This window comes from Takifugu rubripes, chromosome 14, assembly GCF_901000725.2.
Source record: "Takifugu rubripes chromosome 14, fTakRub1.2, whole genome shotgun sequence".
In the NCBI taxonomy this organism is placed as follows: Eukaryota; Metazoa; Chordata; class Actinopteri; order Tetraodontiformes; family Tetraodontidae; genus Takifugu; species Takifugu rubripes.
Window position 1 is genome coordinate 1933390 of NC_042298.1, and position 18438 is coordinate 1951827.

The window sequence follows — 18438 nt, forward strand, 5'->3', positions numbered from 1 at the left end:
GTCCACCTCAGCGTTGGTGGAAGGTTAAAGTCAAATTTCTGCTGCTTAGGACAGGAAGTGTTCCAACCCAAATGTAAATGCTTTGTGTTGATGCATAAAACCCTAAAAACCACAGGTGACCTTCAGCCGTGTGTGTGTGTGTGTGTGTGTGTGTGTGTGTGTGTGTGTGTGTGTTTGTGTGTGTGTGTGAGAGAGAGAGAGAGAGAGAGAGTCTGGTGTTACAACAGCACATGAGAAAATGCTTTGATGTTTTGAGTCTCACTGTTTTATTGATCAAGAGGTTAATATCTGTCTACAATAAACATGTGATTGTTGCAAGTGATACATTTCTGACAGAATATTGGTGTGATCATGTGATCAGAAACAAGCTCCTAATTATAAATGGTTTTCTTTTGTGTGTTGCTCATTAACTTCCTGTGTGTGCACGAGCTGCAGGCGATCATTGATCACCCATTCAGTCTTATTCTGCTTTGATATTTGTGAAATTTGGCTTGTGTGGTTGCTGTCAGAGATTAAGTTAAACTTGATAAATGCTCGTTTAGACGACACGATGCCAACATCTTCTAAATGGCCTTCAAGTTGCCCAGAAGGCTGCTGGAGCAGTCGTGGGAGGATGAAGGTCGACAAAGCGGAGCTAAAGTTGCGCCTCAGAGCCGTACGCAGTTGGCCACCAAGGCACAAACCTCCACCAGACCCACAGGTGAAGAGGATAAAGCCTCACCCATAACAGAAGGATGTCAGGTCAGGCTGTTTATTCCTGAGGAAAACATCTCCGAGAAAGTCGACCAGTTCGATTTGCTCTGCTTTAAAACCACTGAAATCCATTCCTTGGCTTGATTCTTTAACAACAGAATAACTCAACACCCTGACTGATCCTCATGAGCTGCATGACAGCATGACGTCAGTCTCCTGTTTGGTTCTTCTGTAGCCACTAAAGGCAGAATTATACGTGCTGAAGCGCAGGAGCAGCACTGACCATCCAAGCACGCTCGCCACAACCAAACTGAGTTTGGTTAGCGGGGCATAAAAATTCAGTTCAGAGGAGGAGAGACGCACGCACACACGCACGCACGTGCACACACACTCGCATTAAATAATAAAATGTAACAGCTGTGTAAAATGTCAGAGTGGCCTTTTCTCAGTTCTACAGTTTGAAGCATGATGTTCTCCACGCGGGGGCGGAGGAGGAGGCAGAGGCATTAACCGCCACATGCTAACCATTTCTGCTTCATTACGGAGAAGAAAATAGCAACTAATTGTTCTGGTTAAAAAGAATGACAGCAGAGGCTTCATCGTCTGGAGTCTGGCGTGCGAGACCATTCGCATCAGTGAAACGCAGCTAAATGAACCCAGAACCCTCCAATCTGAGCTGTGCCCAAATAACTGCTCCATTCCATTGAGCTTCATAGGACTTTATTTAAATCCCCTCCTATATCCATACCTTCATGTGCCATACAGACCCCTTTTTTCCATATGTTGACTCCAAGCCCTCCGGCCCTGAAACCTCACGTCACTGCTACACACACGCAACAGCTGTGATGCGTCCGCTTGTTCACCATCATATCGCTTTTTCTGCTACTCCGGAACCCGAGTAGATGCGTGCGGGGACTCAGCAGCTGCAGGCGGCCATATTAGCATGAAAGGTCCAAGAAAGGCCGGACACGAGTTAAAGTGCAGTATAGTGTGTCGTGCAATGCTCAAAGTGAGCAGCAAACGGGGAGATTGTTGGGAGCAGTCAAAGGAAGACAGTTCCAGCAGCTGCTAGTAATCACTTTAATCTCACAAAAGCTGTTGCACCACTCCGCGGAACACAAGTTTCCAGTAAGAAAAATGCAATTTGATGCTATCGCACCTCCGGATTGATGCTTTTTTTGGTCCTTCACTGTACGGCAGAAGAATAGGGCCCTCGCACATCAAATCTGTGTCAGATGACAAAAATAATACCAGAATTGGGACACTGAGCTGCAGTTTGAACAAAACTTTGGAAATTCAACCTGTCAATGAAACTCCAGTCTAGCGGGCGCCCCCAAAAACTGGTTGGTTTACAGCATCTACTTCAGCTTCTGTGTTGTTGTGCTGTTAATTCCATGGATTTCACTCCCGTAATCAGAGGACACATCGTTCATGGAACACTTTCTTGATAATTCAAGGTCAGCACTTTTAGTGGGTTAATCGCAATAAGGGTTTGTTGGAATTGGAAGCAATCGGACAGACATTAGACCACGAGCAGGAGTGGAGAACAACTCTAGTGGGACCGGGCGACACCATTTATAAGGAAGGAAATTCACTTATTTCTCCTGACAGAACAAAGCATAAAGAGGTTTTCTTTGTGGGTGAATATGGAAATAGGACAGAGCAGTGGAAATGCTCCTCTGAGACACTTTAATTATGAATAGGAAATGAGAGAGCGAGTAAAGAGGATGATTTCCTTTTCTTTTTATCTCTTTCACCGAACAATGTCTGTGACAGTGACATTAGGGTAAGGTTTGGATGTGAAACCGATATCTTTCATAGTTTCTGAGGAAACTATCAGGAGGATCATAGAAGCATTATTGGAGGATTACTCACTGAACAGAAAAGTTTGTGTTTTATACTAAATGTGTGTATTTCTGGTCAATGTTGAGTTGTGTCAGTCAACCTGCTTTTAGCTGTTGACGTGGTGAAGCACATACTAATTTTGTGTCTGTGTGTGTGCGTGTGTGTGTGGGGGGGGGGGGGGTACAGACATCAGAAGAAATACAGAAACCTGTAGAATTTGTTCTACTGTATAATACCAGATTAATGCAGCACACAGAGTGTTGAAACTTGATGTGTGTGTGTGTGTGTGTGTGTGTGTGTGTGTGTGTGTGTGTGTGTGTGTGTGTGTGTGTGTGTGTGTGTGTGTGTGTGTGAGGCAGATTCCACTTCAGGACTGGGAAGAAGACAGTAACCCAGATACGAACTACTGCGGAGCTTCGTTTGGATCCATTTGGTGACACACATACAGTTAAAGGCTTTAACAGAATATTATTTCTGATTAAATTTTGACATGATTTTTGGCTGTTGGAGAACAGGACAGGAAATGTAGGTAGCTTTAATTACCTTAACACCCCCGACCTTTCCCCCAGATGAATCTAGTTACCAATAGATTTAACTGATTTAACTAGATTCCACTGACCTGCCACATTCTCATCAAATAGGAATGGCTGTGAGCGCTTCTCTGGGAGCTGCTGTCACACATGGCCACTGTCTTTCCATCACATTTCAAATACAGAAGGTAAAGAGTTCTCTTTTCTTTTTTTGTCTGTCTACTTTTACCAGCCCTGTTTGCTTTCTCCCCACTAAAATAACATGAGGCTCTTCAGACTTCAGGTAGAGAAAAATACATAATTGATCAGGGAAATGGGACTTAATAATTAGGGCTTGGTAAATATTTTGCATTTGCTTAGAGACAAAGTGAAGTTGTTGCCTTTTTCTTTTCCAAAGCAGGACTTGAAGCTTTTGGTCTGTGATTGGTTATGTGTTATTAAAGGAACCTGGATGCAGGAGAGGAGAACAGATGTGAAAACAAACATTAAAGTCTTCTGTTGCTCTGATCGAGGTTGTGCATAAAATATTCACACCGAGGAGTGTGTGGAGTGGGTGCTCGCTAGGACACTTGTCACTCCACGTCTTTGTTTTCTCTGACTGCAGCCTTAAAAGAATGAAAAGCACTCCGGCAGCCAGATGGCTTCAGTTCCCAGCCACCCCAACCTCTGTGAAATATTCAGTGCACATTTGCATTCTTCATGACTATGGTAAACAGGGTAAACAGCGTATTAGAAAACAGCTGTTTATAGGTAGCGCTGCCTTCCTCTCACAAACACTCTTTCTTCAATCGCAGCCATGCTGATACGAAGGCATTCTGCTTGGTTCCTCCATGGTTCCTCCATTTCCCTTTTGCACTTGTCCCTTGTTCCTGTCTGGATTAACCCGGTTTCTGAAGTGTCAAACATTTGGATTTTTAATTTTCATATAAAATAAGATAAACCCACAGAACATGGGGGGGTGGGTTCGTCCCAAGCTAGTTGTCTTTACCTACAGGCTGTTTTTTCTCCACTATTGTAAAGAAATCATCTCAAAATTTAGTGGTAGTGGCAAATAAATAACGCAATCAGAAATACAATATTATCTTCTTCCCCATTTTATACCATTACCATCTAATGTACCATTAAAATAATATCTTATACGGTTTTTGAAATGGAGAATATAAAGAAAGATGGGCACAATTACGACTGCCGACGTGAAAAATACAAATAATATGTTACTGAATCGACAAAATGTCTCTTTTACTGTGACGTCCAAGTTTTTGTTATAGACATCAAGTTTATGAAGTCTCATCCATATTTATATCCTGAATAATGGAAGAGGAGTAAGATATTCCATTTTTACAAATGTACACTAGAAACATCACTGTGCTTTATTCTGCACTGTGAAGGAGCAAGAAAAACAGGAGAAGACCGGAGGGTGATTTTAAATGTGCAGTCAATGCGTTTACAGATCAGGTGCATATTCTCTCTCACTAAATGAAGATGTGTTATTGGGTCATGGTTAAAGTTGCGCATCGGCACGCCTGCGCCGCTCGTCACGCTTAATAACATCACTTTATTCCTCAGAGTGTTGGGAATCTGGGGGATTTCAGGTTTGACTTTGGCCTCGGGGGAACCCTTTTTCCCCCAGGACTTTCTCCTCTTCCCAAGACTGTGATGATGAACAACAATGTGAAACAGCTGAAAAGTAGGCCAGGAGCGCGCACCAGCAACAACCCACCTTCCAGGCAACTTTTATTCAGGAGCATCAAGAGGTGAAAGTGGGGAGGAAGCTGTGTGTTGATGTCCAGGACGTCTATTGAATTAGCTGTTATTTTAAAGGAAGAGTCTAACATGTCATCATCTATTTCATTACAGTCGGAAGATACTCATTATCAGAGGGAAGGACAGTCTTTTGGATATGTGACGCATGATCTGCAATAATGCCACATAATTACACGAGAGAAAAAATAAATGTCTTTTTCATGAAACATTTGGAGCAACTAGTGATGAATCAGACCAATGAAAGCAGAGATTGATGAGACGACCTCTGAAACTAATGTTGCTCTTTCTGCCTTGGTCATCGTAATACTGATTGCATGCTTTCAAATATTCTTGGTATTTTAAATCATTTGGTCGTTTTTCATTGCTGTTGTGCCAAATGTCAATTCTTTGATGCTGCCAGAGAAGCAACGGCCCAACTATTCTTTTTGGATCTTACACTGTTTACTTGTGGAATTCTAAAGCAGATCCAAGGTACCCAAAAACATTTAAAACACGTTTTTTGTCTGAGGTCACATACAAGGTTAGATTGCACTCACAAATGACATAAACACAAGTAACCAATGGCCATGAGCGAAAAGTGCACAACATTCCTGAGCTCAACCAACAACAGGGAAACACTGAGGTTAAAAAGGTCAAATGCTGAAATCATTTTACAGCATCTAGTGGGGGACATACTGAATATTACTGCCAAAACACAAGTCATGCCATAGACGTTACAAAACTAGGTAGGTGAACATCTCTAGACTCATCCACATTATCTACCTGAACAATCTTACAGCCTTGAGTCACTGTATTCCATCGCCCACGTGCACAATCTGATTTCAAATTTTAGTCCCTAAATTTCTGAAATGACAAACACTATAACAACAATTTCACATACATTTGCATTAATGTTTAAGTCAATTTGATCATTTCGGGAATGTTATTTCTGGGATTTGAGGTGAAACCATCATGTCTGTGTCTGTTTCCAGAAAAAGTAGCATAAATATTTTAGAGATAATGAGGGTATGTTTATCTTTCATTAAAATAGCTGCGTAGTGCAGAAACAGTGTAAAGTTCCTGTAACTGATTAAATTGTCAAAATTAAATCAAAAACCACATTTGCAGTTTACAAAAACTCAGAACTTCTGAAAAAGGGTCCATGTCCATGACTGTGATGCTTGTTGCTGTTCAACTGTATGAAATGTCTAAATTTTGGGGCCCTAAAATGAGCCAGTCTGCCAGTGACAGAGAGCCCGAGCGGCTTGTGTTGGGACCACGTGCACCTCTGCAGGATGGGGGCTGTGTGAGGCATCCCGGCCGTAAGTGAACGGCAGGAGGCACAAGACTAATTTTTAATTGATACGTTAAATAGTCAAACAGATTGCACAACCTCAGGCTGCGAACAAAACAGGCAGCACAAGCCCAAGCCGGAGGCGAACAGAGAAACAATATTCCTCTCTGTTGTGTCCCCGTCCTCATTATTGCACGTATTCCGAGTCTCTCGGGGAGACAATTCCTGTATGTAGCCTTGTCTGCTTCAACTACTGAACAACAGTCTGCACATAACAAGTCAGAAGGAAGTCTAGATTTGGGCCCCTACAGACCTGAATGAGCACTATAGACTAATTGGATCTAAAATAATGATAATGTTTAAAAGGAAAATGATGATTTTTGACTAATATTTTGTAGTGTCGTGATTCAGTCAGTACATTTACATTGAGCCCTGAAACTGAATTATGGCCTTATTCAGACTATAACTGGACAACCAAAGGGCATGTAAACACATTAGTCCAACTAATATCGGAGTCCTTCTTATCCCATGAATACAAGTTATCAAGATTTGTTCAGTAGTTTTTAAGAAGATGAAAATGACCTAAACAAGCAATTTCAGGGCCACAAATTGGCCACTGCCAGGTTATTAAAGACCTGACCGAGTCACAGCTTTAACCACTTAAATATAAACACCACAACAAGCCACTTGAAATGAAATATAGCTGTGCTGAAGTGCTCGTCTTCCCCTTTAACGGTGAAGGAGAGTGAGTAGTTACCGTATGCGAGGGAGAACTTTAACGATGAGTCTCTCTGGATAATCGCCATCCTTTAAATATTAATGTGAGCTGGCTGTGTGCAGCAGTGGGTTAGAGGTTGGAATTCAGATGAGATCGGACTTCAAAACAAAGATCAGAAATGAGGAAAAACCCATTTGTTTTTTACTGTCTGTTACGCGGAGCTTTAAGAAGATTCTGATGAACATTCTGAAGGTGAGGGGCTGCAGGTGCAGCGGCTGATATCCAGTCAGGGCGACCGTGGACCCGCGGCGCTCGATAGACGGGAGAGGAGTGCAGACGTGGAGGAGAAAAAACTACAATCTCTATCTATGAGTCTATCAAACAATACCACTTTCTTTGTTCGAGTCCATCAAAGTTTCAACAGCACATGTCTTTCTTCTGCATGCTACTGGGTAACATCCAGGCAAGGAGCTAAGCAGAAAAGATAATAAAGTCAGGGAGAGAACAAAGGGGCGTTGATTCCTAAAGACAAGGGCAGGAGAATGTCTCATCTCCACACTGTAACTGAAGGCATGCTGAGAGAAAGAAAGCAGCTTTAGGAATGATTTGATGGTAATTCTCCACTATTTTACCCCTCTGTGGAGGTTGCAGTCATGGAGGAAGCTATAGCGATGCAACCCATCCTCATCTAACATGTCTCATCGCACACAAACAGCAGAGAAAGAGTGGACGACTGTTATTTTTATAGTCTTAACTGCTTAGTAAGAAACCAGTTTTGCTCCAGAAAAAGGCCAAAAACAGTAAAAACAAAAGGGAAAATGAGTTCATCTTGTTTAATGGAGCGGCCTTTGCAGAGAGAACAGACGACTGAATATTAAAGAATCAGTGAAGAAAATCTCTGTGCTTTTCTTTAATTGAGTCCTTTAATTATAAAGAGATAAATCCTGTATCATATGAATGAATAACTGGTTTGATGACCTGACATAACACCTCTGTAAACCTATACATCCAGAAAGTCAGTATTTTCCAGTAATCTGATCATTTAATATGTTTTCTATTTATTGTTTTGGCATCAATTTGAAGAAGCATTTGCAGATCTTTCAGCCACCACGGCAAAGAGAGAACGGTGTGATATAATCCTTAAAAATCATTTAAATATGTTCCGTTTGTTCATAAAGGAGAGAAGAAAAGAACAAGTGCAGCTCAATGGCAGCAGGCCAAGCACCAATTAAAATTTAAATTCAGGGAGCTAATAAACATTCAGCACCCTGATTCAAATGAATGTGTCTCACCCCACACAAAGAAACGGGGGGAGAGGTGGAACGGGAAGCAGATGGAGGAAAATCTTGTTGTTGCCTCTTTAGTCAAATCATCTATTCAAAAACAGGTCATAATCTTTTATTTATTTCGCACATTTTGCATCAAAGTGATGGCTCGACATTTGGGGAGGGGTCGCTGGGCGGACTGACCGCGAGGTTGGAGGTGGCAGAGGTCACCGCTCTGCTCCGCTCTTAACTTTTATTCCAGTTAGATAACGTCTTTGGAGTCTCTGGAAATATTCAGGCAGAACATTTGCAGATTTTATGGCTGTATTGAGTCCGTTCAGGTGGAGAGTGGAGACGGCTTTTAGCTGCCTCTAAATAACTCATGCCTAGTGGCCATGTGACAGCACCGATATGATGATTTATTTCACCGTAGTGCACACGTCCATTTATTAAATTCATTTATTCACATTCACTTCATCTCCAACTTAAAATCTTGGGTGTTTTTTTCTTTTTTAAATCTAGAATTAAACTTAACCTTGGACACTGATGCCAAGCTAAAAGCCCAGCAGGGGGGAGATCCTTCAAAATGTGAGAATGTGTCAGTGAAAAGTCTTTAAAATATTAAACTGACGTCTGTTCTTCCCTGAAGTACCGTGATTGTGTGCCTAATGATCTGTCCCTTCTGGGGTACGTGTTGCTGTGCGGGCAACAACAGAGCAGTGGTTTCCATCTGCCGTGAAGCTGTTTCCTCAGAAAATCACCTCCAAACACCAACAGTCAAACAGGAATAGAGCACATGCACAGAGAAACATGCGTTGTACATCATTTAGCGTTTGGGTGGCGTCAGGTGTATCATGTCGTAGAAGCTTTTTAAATATAAAGTGTGTTTGTTAGCTTTCAGCTGAGTTGTTCCTGAGGTGATTCTGTAATAAACTGTTGTATTGGGCTCTATTACAGTCCTCAGAAGATCTCCGTCTGACTCTGGAAAAACCCAGCAGGAGCCCACCAGAACCTTCCACGCTGACCTCGCCAGCAGGAGAGCAAGTCTGGCCACACAGCAGGGCTGGAAGCAAAGGCTGAAAGCCACCAACAGTCTGATGACCAACTGTAGGACCATTATTTAAAGACAAACGGCAGCTTCCACCACAAGTGTGAAGATCCAGCCCAGTGAGGCGTCCTGTCTGCTCAGACGGTCCAGGAACGGACCTTTCAGAAGCTGCAGCACACTGGAAGCAGGTCTGACCTGAAAATAGAGATGCAGACAAGGTAAAAATATCACAAAATATCACTGTTATTTATGGAGCCTCCCTCTGACTCCAGACGCACTACGAGAACCTCCCGGTCTGTTTGGAGACCGTGTCCACAACCAGTTCCTGGTTCAATGAATCCAAAGTTGTTAATAACTACAAATCAGTCCCAAACTCATAGAGGTAAACATACTGAAACTAGCCTGATTTTAGAATATTTTCAATGTCTTCTTAATGATGTCCTTGTGGGCTTCTTCTTTGTTCTCTTCTCAAACTCTATCTGGTAATTCTTCTCCAAAAGTTGATGTTACTTTCAAATAACCTTTTGAAAACAATTATGGAAATAACATCAGCGTGCCTGCTCTAAAAGCATATGGCCAGTCCTTTGACCTGTGTCGCATGTGGCAGCACCTTGTACAGTACAGCCCAAAGTAAACAAAGAAATGACAAAGAGGAGGAAAAACACAGAGGAGAATTAAGTTTTCCATCTGTCTGAATCCTAATGAGGCTTCACAAGGTGCAAATGTATCCTTTATACCCTTGGAGGTGAAAGCAGAAAATAGCTGAGGAGACATCAAACGGAATAGATTTCTACCGTGTTGGGTTCGGTCGGGGGACGGGGGGGGGGGTGCCACTAAAACAAAGAACGTCTGTGCACTCACCTGAGCGCCAGGCTTTTCAGGGCTGGAGCATTTCTGGAAGCAACCCAATAAACTAAATTTCAATGACTAAATCAGATATCGCCCCCAGGCTGCGTTCCTATCCTACGCCCAAAGGTCAAAGGTCAAGTGGACAGAGGGATTCAAGCCTGGCTATCTCTAATTCTGTGACTCTGCTAGTGGTCAGTTATTGTTTTTGTTGTTTTGTTGTTGTTGTTGTTTATTGTTGTTGTTGTTGTTCTTTTACAGAAGAAAAGTAATCTGATATTAAACATTGTCATAATCTCTAACTTTTTTTTCCTTTTTCACGCTTCAATTAAGCTGAATGACATCAAGGTAATGACCACAGATACTTGGTACATTTACATTATAAAACACAGCAACCCTCAGTCCAACAAGCAATAATCGGCCCCACCAGCCCTCTCAACTAGTGTGAGTGTGTTTCGTTAAAAATAGATTAAAAGAAACTCAGATTTTCCCTATTTTAACATTACTTGTTTTCAAATATTTGTTTTATATTGCCAATTTTCTGTGTAGTAGGATCTGTAATTCTGACATGGAGAAGATGCAGAAGTTCAACATTGAAACAGCCAGCAAACTATCTTATGTTTAGCAATAAAATGTTCAGTCAGTCCATGAACAACAGGGGACACAAACTAAATTCAAATCACATGACCAAAGAGTTTCATCCCAGAGAGATCTTGCTGTAAATTTTCCATCTGACAGCAACAACGGTCACCAGCTTTGACTAATACACCGGTTGGCGAGTCCTATGTTGATTAAAGCTATAAACTATCTGGGTAATATGTATCTGCTGACTGGTCAGTTTAGAGCCTCTTCATCACAGGTCAATGCAGTAGTTTGATAAATGAGGTAACAGGATATTCCATGAATAGTAATGTCTGCTGCGAGAACTCATGGAATGTCTCAAGTGATGAATGCCTCTATTTGCATTGTGTGTGAAAGAAACAATAATGTATACTTGGATGTGGAGAAGTGTGGAAGGATTTCCATTTAACAATAAAAAAGCATCACTCTCAGCTCCACATTAGATTGGGATCCGTCACAGCGAGGCCAGTTTAATCTTGGATTTCAGTAGCACAAACTTCTCTTCAATGATGAGAGTCGTATCCCTAAAGTGACCAAGTTAGTCACCATCATTACTCTTTTTCTAGGTTCTCTGGGAGTTCTGGCTTGACTCATTTGTTCTCAATCTTGTACATGTTGGTGATCTATGTGCTATCTAAGTCAGCTGGTTCTTTAAAAATCAAATTTACATTACATATAGATTGGGTAAAAAAAAGAAAACTGAAGACGTTGCTCGGTGCAGACAGCAGTGGCTGCTATATCATAAATGTCCACTAGACGGCACTAGACAACTCCTCAATTATACTCAATACGTCAATTTCCTGATTTTAAAGATGTTATATTATCATCACCATCAAGTTACTTATATAAAGTCTGTCGTCCGTGCTTTGCGTGATTCCGTTAGCAATCGTATTTCGTTATTTTGCCTTTTATCTGCTACTTTGTCATGTAGAGATTCACATTAGAAACAAAAAGTTTGAATTTGAAATTTAGACAAAATGATCATTTCGCAAGCAGTTGTATGTATCAACGGGATGAGGTTATTTTCAGTACCGTACAGGCATACAGTAGGTATAGATGTTGTAATATATACATATTCTCCGCCACATAAATATTAATTTAATATTATAGAGTGAACACGTTTAGTGGTTCTTGGTCAAATTGTCACACACATCAGTGAGCTACAAGTTTTCATTGCCTCTGTTGGACGTCAACATGATAGCCTGCCTATAATGTGCCGTTTAAATGGGTAAATGTGTGCTGCAAGAACAAAATCATCGAGCCATTTTTCCATTAAGGTTTATAATGACTTTAGCGAACAGCAGCATCGCCTCCTGCTGGCGGAATAATGGAATTACACCCATACCCGGTTGGTTTTCGTCCTTGAAAGCTCGGCGATTTAGATTTGAGCAACATTTCAGTGATCCCGGTCATTAAAACGAATAATTACACGATTAATGCATGTAACAAATAAAAACAGATTTGTTACATTAACTATAGTACTTGGTAATATAATTAGAACAGTCAGATAAAATACTATTGTTGCCGTTTGTTACATAATTTCGTCATTAAACTGGGATGTCTTATTCACTGTCTGTCTATTATTGTGAAAATAGCATTAGATTATTTTAAAAAATGAGACAAGAGATATGCAATGTTTCAATTTATTGAAAGGAAAATATGGAATTTGGTATATGTGTGTGTGGTGGTGGGGAGGGGGGTCATGTGTCTGTTACACAGAGCAGACTCCTTTGCTTGCCACTTTTACATTCTTCTTCTGTTGTCTGTAAGGAAAAGAGACCAAACATAATTTCAACAGTACCGTGCAGTAAATCAAGTGTTCATTGATATCACGTAAACAACTTCTATTCAAAACCACAAAGCAGCTCAAATGATCAAATTTACTTGTTCTGCTGGCAGAGGATACATTCTGTTCCGTAGGTGTTTCCGTCTGAGCCACACACCGGGTCAAACTCCTTGGTGCAGTGTCCCTCGCCGTACTTATAACAGTCGGGCTGCACACACACGCCAACACTGACATTAGGTATCCACCAGGTAATTAAGACGCAACCTTGTGGTTGTTGCGTCTTTGACAAATCCATTACTGCCAAGGCTGCTCTCTCATCAAATCATAAAGAATTTCAACCCAATCAAATATGTAGAGCCCAGGGGTAAACAGTGCTTGACTAAACGGGAATGAACGGCTCATTTATATTTTAAATGTGACGTTAAACTGCAGCTACCTTGCATTCACCTTAGCAGTCAAAAGAATGTGTGTTTCTGCAGGGTCTGTGTAATGAGCCAGTGGAAAAACAAAATATACTTTAAGGAGAAAATAGCAGACTGATGTTACCACAAAGAAACAGCATCAGCACATGTTTCAAAGTAAGGACTGTCTTCTTCAAGCCCAAGAAGGCTTAAGAAAAGCGTGAGACCATATCAAAGCTGAGACACCACATGGAACCACACTTGTCCCCAACACTGGGTTGGGTCACACTTGGCCTTGCAGGATCAAGGGAGGTGCATTACACATGCACGTGTAAATCAAAGTCTTCCATGGACAGAAGTCAGCAAGACAAGCATGAATGCACAGCTGAAAGGTCTAATAACAGAAGAGAAGCATGAGGAGACCCTTCTCAGTGACTCCACGTCCATCATATCAACATTCAGGATGTGCTGGGCTGCAGTTCTCACTTCTGAAGGTTATTTTCATGACTCGGGGCAGTCGTCCTGTCAAAACTGATGTACAAACAAGTTGGTTCTGAAGCTCATCTTACCAGGTACTTCTAAATGTTGCACTAAACGTTTCGGTGACAATGTTACAAACAATATGTTCATGCTTTATAAGACTTACACTAATGTTAGACTATGTGAAAATGAAGTTAAACGGGTGGATAAATAACTGGAGTTTGGGGATTAAATGGGTTAGATTCTCTCAGAGGTCCTAACTTTGCCTAAAAAGTCCCAGCAAGGAGTCTGAACTGAAGAGTGATTCAGGAAGTTTCACCTCCAGGATGGGACAGAAAGTTTTATTTATACTGCTGCTTAAGTGTATTTTATTCATATGGATATTGGAAAGGGTGTTTCAAATGTATCAATATACAGAGAATCTCTCTTTTTAAAAAAACAAGGATGTCTAAGAGTTTCCTGAGAATGACGTCACTATCGCTATGTTTAGGGTTGTTTGTGGATACGGGTCCAGGTGTCTGTCATGAGTGAAGGAATGAGGAAACGTATGTGCTGAGGCTCCAGTGTGTTTCTGCAGGGACACAACACTCTTTTACAGAAATACACTCTGGAATTTTCCGTGTCCGTGCTGAAAGCCGAGAATGTCCCATTATCTCCGCTCTCACCTCTCTGGGTTCAGCTGTACCGCCACCATCGGGTCTTCCATGGATCTTCTCCTCGCCGTCAGGAAGCAAAGTCGCTTCCCCAGACTGGGCGGAATCTAAACGATAGATGCAGAACTTGGGTTTGGGTTCATCTCACACTCTTTTCATTGGTAGCTTTTTGTATTACACACAGCCTTGTTTGTATTTACTTTACCGTCAAGTTGTACCATTATGGATTTTTTTTAAAAAGATTTTTCATTATGCTAAAAAGGAAAATTACAATTTATCTTCTGCTGATTAGAAATATAAATCTGCCAGACCAATTGTCGATGATGAACTATTTCTGAAGCAGGATTTAACAAGACTGACTGAGCATGTTGAGGATTCAATCTAATTACAGATTAGAACGACTGCTTCGTTAGAACAGACTAATTTAAAAAAGTTGTCTTTTAATTAAATCACATTTCTGACACTGCTTAGTTGTCAAAGGCTTATATAGTTAAAAAAAAAAAAACACCAAAAGGTTACATCTCCATTCAAATTTGACACCCTCAATTCAGTTTTTTGACTAAAGTGATACACAGTTACTAACCCTAACCCTAACTAATAAGCATAATAAGAACGTCCAAACTGACCAGAGACCAAGAGGATCACGGCGGTGACGAGCAGCACAGCAGCCAGCTTCAGCTTCATGGTTGCCATTGTTTGTCTCTACCAGATGCCGGATTCTCACGGTAAATGTTGCTTTTACAAAAACACACCTGCTGTTCTCTGATAGGCTGTGTGTCATGGGCCACTGATATGCTATCATGGACTGAAAGTACTCCTCTCAGACAGGTGTGACCTGTTCTGACTCCTCTCTGAAGCCTCTTTTCCATAGCGGGGAAAAAAAAACTTTCTAAAAAAAAAAAATCATTTTAAATTTTTTTTAATTTTTCCTCAGATATTTCCTATTAAACCTGTAGTTGGTATCAAATGCAAACTGAATTTAGGGAAATCGACCTTAAAGCAATAAGACTGAATAGCTGAATACAAAGTTTGGTTTTATCTGAAATGTTGAGGGTTGCCTTGTCTCCAGTAATAGTGGAGTTGTGAGGTGGTGAGCTCTGGTGGTCCCATTACAGAGCACGAAGGTAGATTCCCAGTCCAAACTGGTTGATTGAATGGCGGTCCTCTGCTATTTACGCGCCTCACTAAACTGAATGGATAAAGGAAAATAGCGACGGAGCATCCACATGCCGTAAACGAGCAACTCGCACTCACGTCCAGAGCTTCGCACGCACAGATCCCGTGCATTAAGTCAGCAGTGTGGTGCGTTCAAGACTGCTGGATATATGGGTGTCACACATGTAACATAAATCACAGCATAAATCATAATCCAGTGACCGTGAAGCCGCCTGGGCTTTACTATGAGAAAACGGGTTTTGAGGGAATGATTCAGCAGATCTGCTGCCACATCTCAACCTCGGAAGATCGCAAAAAGCGGAGAAGATCCCCTTTTTCCTTTTCATTGCCTGGGACTCGTTTATTCCCCCTTTTGGGGAAAGAAAAAACCTCTAAAAATTGCATTGCTTGAGAGGTTATATTTGCACTTTAAAACGCGTAATGCATTTCCTTGAGACTAATTATCAAATGTGTCGTTCTCTCTCATACGAGAGTCAATACACTGATGATTCAAGATTTAAGATTCAAGATTTACTTTATTCATCCCCGTAGGGGAATTGAATTGTAATAGCAGCAAATATATACATTAGATTAGATGTACTTAGGTTAGGTTAGATGTACTTAATCTAAAAACAGTACAAAGTCTTTCAAATATTTTTTTAATGAGTTTTATGTCTCACTTCATTCGTATTTGAGGTATTTTTCTACGACCTTGGTTTAAATTTCTAGTTAGACACTGAATTATTTTAGAAACTATCAGCTCCAGTTTCTTTGATTTCTTCATCTCTGAAGAGACAATGTTGGTAGCCTATTTGTGTGGCCGTGATCAGCCGTGCATGAGACAAAAACACTGAAACACTTCCTAAAAGAGCAGTCTACCTGTTGATCAGCCAGAGGCTGCGCCTCCCCAAGTTCAGAACAAACAGACTGGGGAACTCATTCATCCCCCGAGGGATCAGACTGTTCAACTCCTCACTGGGGGGGGAGGAGGGCCAACAGGACTGGAACAACACTGCAATAACATAATACTGGGACATCCATTCATTCAGTTCATACATTTTTATAGTTTTATATTTTATATTTATATTCTATTTTTAATTTATTCTATTTTGTTTCTTATTTTACTCTATTTTTATTATCTTTAATAGGTTTTTATGGTGTGTAATGGTGGTGGGTAATTTTGTACAGTGCTGTACGTTTTTTTGGAGATGCTAATTTCCCTAATGGACACCCCCTAAAGGGATCAATAAAATACTCTGATTCTGATTCTGACAACATTCAAAGTCAAAGCATGTATAAGCTGCACATCTGGAAGAGAAAGGAGCGGCTGTCTGTGCATATGTATGCAGGCTGTCAGCATCCTCTGTCAACATGTTTCGCCTTTCTGTGACGACAAACATGTTTCACATACTTTCAAAGTATTTTCATCTTAGAAAATGTGGACTTCAGTTTTCAGTAGCTTTGTTCTTATTTAGTGCACTGTGAATCCACCTTCAGTTAGAGACAGATATGCTCTGTTTCTATGATTGAAGATGACACATAACAGCAAATATGATGGGTAAATATCACAATGGAAACAACAGTAGAATCAAATGAGGATTTATATTCATATTTAATTATGTGGTTGATTCTGTCTCGTAGAAAAGGGTACACATGGACACATCAGCAGTCAGCCTAAATCTTTCCTCTCCGCCCAGATACATGAATAGAGATCGTCCTCAAGACATCTGTTAAGGGGTGGTATTAGTTTCCAACCAAGCTCTATTTATATGTCCTCAACCTAAAGGAGCTGAAGCTATAACTTGAGACTATTTTATGGTTTCTCATTGAATTCCTCTATACAGTATGTTTACTCCTTGTAAACATATTTTTGGTCATTCAAATATCTGTTAAGACATTAATAATGACAGTCTGCACATATATGTGGTATCTTTTTATATTGTCTATATATGGTGTGTGTGTGTGTGTGTGTGTGTGTGTGTGTGTGTGTGTGTGTGTGTGTGTGTGTGGTGCATATGGTTGTAATTGATCATTTGGTGGCCGTTGCACATAGTTACCACTGTGCTGCAGGAGTACTTGGGCATAACGAATGTCTATATGATATTCATTTGGTATTTTGGTTTTGTTGTTTTTAATCAACATTTACATTAAATAAAAACCAATTTCGGAAGGGAAACAGTCACACAAAACCCAAGACGTAATACATATATTAGCATACATATATGCTTATAATGCTTATAATATGTATATATTATATTATGTATATATTATATATATATGGTTATAACGTTCTAATCTTATATGTATTTATTTATTCTGTTTCTATACTTTGTATAGGTTGCTACTACAATTCAATTTCTCCACGGGGATGAATAAAGTACATCTTAATCTTAATCTTAATATCAAGAAACCTGTAATCAAGAGCATTGTATTTGAAATGAAGTCAGTTGAATTAATTTTTCTTTAACACATTCACACTTGCTATTGATGCCAACCATGCCAGAGCCTGCAATGGCACCATAAGATGAAAGGCCATCAATATCTTGTTATATATGGTGGATCATGGGCTTGATGAGGTGGTGCTGTTTGCCACAGGGTGGTGCAATAATTCCGCACAGCGCAAAAAAAGATCGCTCTCCCTGAATTAACCGCAGGGAGGACAGCAGCTGAACAGATGCGGGAATGCCAGAGTGGGCTCCATACAGGACCAAATAGGAGTCACACTAACAACATTTCCTAATTGAACAAATACTTCACCGGTATGCATACAAAAATTTACGGACTTTTGAAATTCCCATGACAAGTAATGAATAAAAGATGACAACCCATGCAATGCGTTATATTATGTAGGTGTTGAAACGAGGGAGAGAGAAACCAACATAATGTGAAGCAAGTAAGTTTTTCTCAGGTTTTTCTGCACTACCTGACCGTGGTGGCGCACGTCAACGTGACGCAGCGCACTCTAAAAACGTCTCCTTTCACGCCACCTGTGGATGCGTTCAACGAAATACGGCTTCAGAGACACGCTAAAATTCCCGTTCTGTGCGTGGATGTTTGGCGATTTTTTCATATCTGTTTGTCTTTGAAGGGCTGTATCTGATGAAAATCAATGCACATTTAATCCGAAATTCAAATAAAATCCTCACGTACTTTCAAATAGAACTTCTCATTTTGCTCACCAAATGCTGGTGTAATCGACGGATTTATTGAATTCGCGATCATTCAGCTCATGTGTTATTCTGTTTAAAGTTTTAGTTTTTACGAAAAAGTGTACATTAAATCCCATCATAAATATATTTATCAATGTTCACAGAGTCAGTGTGGTGGCAGAGCCGCCATTCTGTTCTTTCCTATAGCTCC

General features: G+C 40.6%; 1 protein-coding gene across 1 annotated transcript; it reads right to left on the bottom strand.

The window, feature by feature from the left end:
• Positions 1-12230: 12230 nt before the first annotated feature.
• LOC105417307 (serine protease inhibitor Kazal-type 1-like) lies at positions 12231-14707 on the bottom strand. The gene is made up of 4 exons (XM_011610375.2): positions 14550-14707; positions 13936-14030; positions 12488-12597; positions 12231-12366 (listed from the first exon to the last, which is right to left on the bottom strand). Exons 1-4 carry the CDS (start codon positions 14614-14616, stop codon positions 12315-12317), a joined length of 324 nt encoding a protein of 107 aa, XP_011608677.1. The 5' UTR covers positions 14617-14707; the 3' UTR covers positions 12231-12314.
• Between the last annotated feature and the right edge of the window lie 3731 nt (positions 14708-18438).